Below are 5,125 nucleotides of genomic sequence, written 5' to 3' on the forward strand. Positions count from 1 at the left end.
TAGTGAACCGGATGGGGATAAGGAGCCGGAACAGGTGATCGAGAAAGTTGTGAGGGTACCGGAAACTGTTGTTGCTAAACTGGTAGTTAAAGAGTATCAACCACCGCTCCTATTCCCAAGGAAGCAGAGATTGTAGAAGCTGGAGGCAGAAAAGTCCAAGTTCATGGACTTGATTAAAAAAGTTAACATAAATTTGCCTTTTATTGATGTGATTGCAGGTATGCCCAAGTATGCAAGATTTCTTAAGGACTTGCTAACTAACAGGAAGAAGCTGGAGAACGTGTCTTCATTCAGGTTGAATGCCGCATGCTCAGCGGTACTTGCAAACACGCTTCCCGAGAAGCTTGAGGATCCTGGGAGTTTTACCATTCCTTGTTTACTGGGTAATTTGGATTGTATGAGGGCGTTGGCAGATTTAGGGGCTAGCATAAATTTAATGCCCTATTCTATTTATTTAAAGCTAGACCCCGGGGAGTTGAAAACCACGCGTATGGCTATTTAGCTAGCGGACCGCTCTATTAAATTCCCTCGTGGAATTATATAGAATATGATAGTTAAGACCGGGTCGTTGGTTTTCCCGGCCGATTTCGTGGTGTTCGATATGGAAGTGGATGAGAGGATTCCACTGATTTTGGGTCGGCCATTTTTAAATACTGCTAGGTGTATCATTGATGTCTATGGCCAACAGTTGACCCTTAGGATAGATGATTTTCATGCAACTTTCTAAATCGACCATACTTTAAAATACCCTGCCTACACTGATGATACATGTTATTTTCTTAACACTGTGAATGTCCAGTCTGAGTTTTTGCAGGAATTCCCAGAGTTACAGGGTTCAGGAGAATGTTCATTGGTTGAAATTGATGAAGAGTTGCAGGTTGAGGAGGTGGATATTTTGACCACCTTGATGGAAAACGGCTATGAGCCGACTGAGGAGGAGTTCAAGGAACTCGAACGTGATGCGGATTACCGGAGCAAGTCTTCAATTGAAGAACCTCCCGAGTTAGAATTGAAGCCACTTCCAGATCATTTGGAATATGCTTATTTGCAGGAGGAATCTAAGCTCCCGGTAATTATTTCTTCTTCTCTTACTACAGGTTAGAAAATTGAGCTTGTAACCATGCTCAAGGCCCATAAACCGGCCATTGCATGAAAAATTCACGACATCAAGGGTATTAGTCCCTCCTATTGCACCCAAAAAAATCCTAATGGAGGATAACTCCAAGCCTGTGGTGCAACGACAAATGAGGTTGAACCCGCACATGCAAGATGTCGTGAAGAAAGAGATCATTAAGCTCCTCGATGCAGGTCTAATTTACCCGATTTCTGACAGTCCATGGATTAGCCCGGTATACTGTGTACCTAAGAAAGGTGGTATGACTGTTACCGCAAATGATAAGAACGAGTTAATTTCCACTCGGACTGTCACGGGGTGGCGTGTTTGTATTGACTATCATAAGTTGAACGACGCCACACGCAAAGACCACTTCCCGTTACCTTTCATGGATCAAATGCTAGAGAGGTTAGCGGGAAACAGCTTTTATTGTTTTCTTGATGGTTTTTTGGGCTATTTCCAAATTCCTATCTCGCACGAAGACCAGGAGAAAACTACTTTTACGTGCCCGTATGGCACATTCTCATACCGACGCATGCCCTTTGGCCTTTGCAATGCTCCGGCCACTTTTCAAAGGTGCATGATGGCCATATTCCATGATATGATAGAAGATTACATGGAGGTGTTCATGGATGAATTTTCAGTCTTCGGTGACACTTTTGATTCATGCATTCTTAATTTAGAGCGGATGTTGGAAAGGTGTGAGAAGTCTAATCTTGTTCTCAACTGGGAAAAGTGCCATTTCATGGTACAAGGGGGCATAGTTCTCAGGCACAAGATTTCTAAGGACGGTATTGAGGTGGATCCCGCGAAGGTAGTAGCTATTAAGAACCTTCCACCTCCCACCGATATTAAGGGTGTTCGGAGTTTTCCTCCGGCACGCCGGTTTTTACCGGCGATTCATTAAGGATTTTTCTAAAATTACTAACCCGATGAACAAACTCCTCGAAAAGGACACGCCTTGGAATTTCTCTGAAGAGTGCCTAAAGGCATTCGATCTTCTTAAGGAGAAACTGATCAATGCGCCCATTATAATTGCTCCGAATTGGTCCCTTCCATTCGAGCTTATGTGCGATGCTTCTGATTTTGCTGTTGGCTCTGTTTTGGGTCAAAGGGTTGAGAAACATTTCTGACCAATTTACTATGCAAGCAAGACCTTGCAGGAAGCGCAATTGAATTATACTACCACTGAAAAGGAGCTCCTTGCGGTGGTCTTTTCATTTGATAAGTTGTGGTCCTACTTAGTCTTGTCTAAGACTATAGTCTTTACGGACCATTCTACTCTTAAGTACCTTTTCGCTAAACCGGATGCTAAACCTAGACTTCTTAGATGGATCTTGCTTTTGCAAGAATTCAATGTTGAGATCTGGGATAAAAGGGTGCCGAGAACTTAGCGGCCGATCACCTTTCACGTCTTGAGAATCCCTCCCGTGAGGTTCTCGATGAGACTACTATTCATGATGATTTCCCCGATGAATATCTCATGAAGGTGGAGGAGTGTGAAGATCCTTGGTTCGTTGATTTTGCTAATTACTTGGTCGGGGGGTTCTTAGAAAAAGGTTGGTCACATCATAAACGTAAGAAATTCTTTAGTGACCTTAAGTATTATTTTTGGGAGGACCCTTATCTCTTTAGGCGGTGTTCCGATGGAATGATCCGCCGATGTGTTTCCGGAGATGAATGCGAGCGCATTCTTGTCCAATGTCATCATGGACCGACGGGTGGGCATTATGGTCCCCAAGTTACGGGGTGAAAAGTCTTTGAGGCCGGTTTTTATTGGCCTAATATCTTCAAGGATGCCCACCGAATTTGTCAATCATGCGATGCTTGTCAACGAGTGGGTCAAATCACCCAACGAGATGAGATGCCTCAAAATGTCATCCAAGTTTGCGAGGTTTTTGATATATGGGGGATTGACTTCATAGGCCCGTTCCCGAAATCCAATAATAAGCTCTACATTCTCGTTGCCATTGATTATGTTTGGAAATGGGTCGAAGCACAAGCTTTGCCCACTAATGATGCACGGGTTGTAGTTTCGTTCCTTAAACAACTCTTTTCTCGATTTGGTGCCCCGAAAGCTTTAATTAGTGATCGGGGAACTCACTTTTGCAATACCCAACTCGAAAAGGTGTTGAAGCGATATGAGGTGACCCATAAAGTTTCGACATCTTACCATTCTCAAACCAATGGGCAAGTCGAAAACACCAATCGAGCTTTAAAGAGGATTCTTGAAAAAAACAATTGGTTCTAATCCTAAAGAGTGGTCATTTAAGCTTGATGATGCCTTATGGGCATTTAGAACGGCATACAAAATGCTAACCGAAACCACTCCTTTTCAGTTACTTTATGGTAAAGCATGTCATCTCCTGGTGGAGATTGAACACAAGGCTTTTTGGGCTCTCAAAATGAGCAGTCTTGATCTTAAGGAGGCGGGATGCCTTCGTTTGACCCAATTAAATGAGCTAGAGGAGTTAAGGCTAGATGCTTATGAAAACTCGTTGATTAGTAAGGAAAGGACAAAGAAGTGGCACGATAGTCGTTTAAAAGATCATAAGGAATTTAAGGAGGGGGATCGTGTGCTTCTTTTTAATTCACGGTTCCGTTTGTTTCCCAAAAAGTTGAAGTCTAAGTGGTCGGGACCGTTTATTGTTCGTAAGGTTTATTCCCATGGGGTGGTTGATTTGATTAACTCTAAGGGGGAAGAGTTTAAAGTGAACGGTCATCGGATCAAACATTATGTCGATGGACTGCAAGAGGTGGATGATGAGGTTAAACTCATTTTTACCTCTAACGACGCGTGATAGTCTTGGTGGTAATCTTTGTTGTAGAGTTTGTATATTATTTTTGTTTTGTATATTTTCATGCTTGAACAGGTACAATATGATCATTGTTTGGATGCTTGGTTGCGCGAAATTGTGTTTTAGTTGAAAAAACTTAAAATTTTAAAAAGAAAAAGTCGCCGGTTTTAAGCCGCGGCGCGGCTGTAGAGCCCGCGGCGCGGGGTAACAAGGGTTTTGCAAGTTGAGGGTTTTTAAAAATTCAGGGATTTCTGATGCATTAAGCCGCGGCGCGGGACCTATCTGATGGAAATTAAAATTCGTTGTTTTTTTAAAAAAGGGAATGGGTCGAACCCGGCCCAATGGTAATACCCGACGGGAATTTAGGATATTTAGGGTTATTTTTTGTTTGAAAAACACACACAACTTATCAACTTCAAACACGATTCGAAAATCTCTCAAACCCTAATCTTTAATCTCCAATCTTTGCTTAAATTTCTTCATCAATTCTCTAATCCATGGCACCAAAGGTCCGAATTTGACTTTCTTTATCTTGTTCTTACCTAATTACATGCTTATTTGTTGATTAAATTCGGATTAGGTTGAGAATTAGTTTGAGGTTGTTGATTTTGGTGTTGAATGCTTAAATTTATCATGAGTCTTTGTTGAATGTGATTAGTATGTATGAAATTCATAATCTTTTTGTGTTTTACATGCATATCTTTGATTCTAGGGTTCATGGTTAATTTGATTTCGAATTAGAGATGAGTAATTGGGGAAGATTGGTTATAGGTTTTTGTTAAATAAGGTTGTCTTGAATGATAAGTATGGGGTGTGTCAATTTGGACGGGTCATTAGTGTTCTATTCTTAATTGAATGGTTTTCTTATGATTATTTTGCTTTTATATGTTATAGATGCCATGATATTGATGCTATGATGACTCGGTGCTAGATTGTTTGTTGAATTTTAGCTTGAATTACTAATTTTGGAGTTAAAATTATCTTTCCACTTAATGTGAATTGCATCGAACATCTTAGGTGTGTTTTGAGTTATTACTAATGAATGATGATTGTTTGAGTACTTGGAAAAGGGTGATTAGTTATGGTTGATTGCTTGTGATTTTGACGTTGGTCATAATTGATTTATGCTTGTAGAAGTTTGTTGACCAAGGTTGACTTATGCTTAAAATATGGATTGTTTTGAATATGAGCAGGGACTAATTTTTAATGCTAA

The 5,125-nt window shown here is 40.9% G+C and overlaps 1 protein-coding gene across 1 annotated transcript; it reads left to right on the forward strand.

The window, feature by feature from the left end:
• The first annotated feature begins 3,426 nt into the window (after positions 1-3,426).
• On the forward strand, positions 3,427-4,038 carry LOC139901393 (uncharacterized). The gene is made up of 2 exons (XM_071884113.1): positions 3,427-3,882; positions 3,988-4,038. The coding sequence occupies exons 1-2, from the start codon at positions 3,427-3,429 to the stop codon at positions 4,036-4,038; spliced, it is 507 nt and encodes a 168-aa protein (XP_071740214.1).
• The last annotated feature ends 1,087 nt before the right edge of the window (positions 4,039-5,125 follow it).

This window comes from Rutidosis leptorrhynchoides, chromosome 3 (genome assembly GCF_046630445.1).
Source record: "Rutidosis leptorrhynchoides isolate AG116_Rl617_1_P2 chromosome 3, CSIRO_AGI_Rlap_v1, whole genome shotgun sequence".
NCBI lineage: Eukaryota > Viridiplantae > Streptophyta > Magnoliopsida > Asterales > Asteraceae > Rutidosis > Rutidosis leptorrhynchoides.

Excerpts from the sequence above, each read along its gene's own strand:
- LOC139901393 (XM_071884113.1), top strand. The coding sequence starts at position 3,427 with ATGCTAACCGAAACCACTCCTTTTCAGTTACTTTATGGTAAAGCATGT. Across the intron at positions 3,883-3,987 it reads TGCAAGAGGTGGATGATGAG|GTACAATATGATCATTGTTT; the intron begins GTTAAACTCATT and ends ATGCTTGAACAG.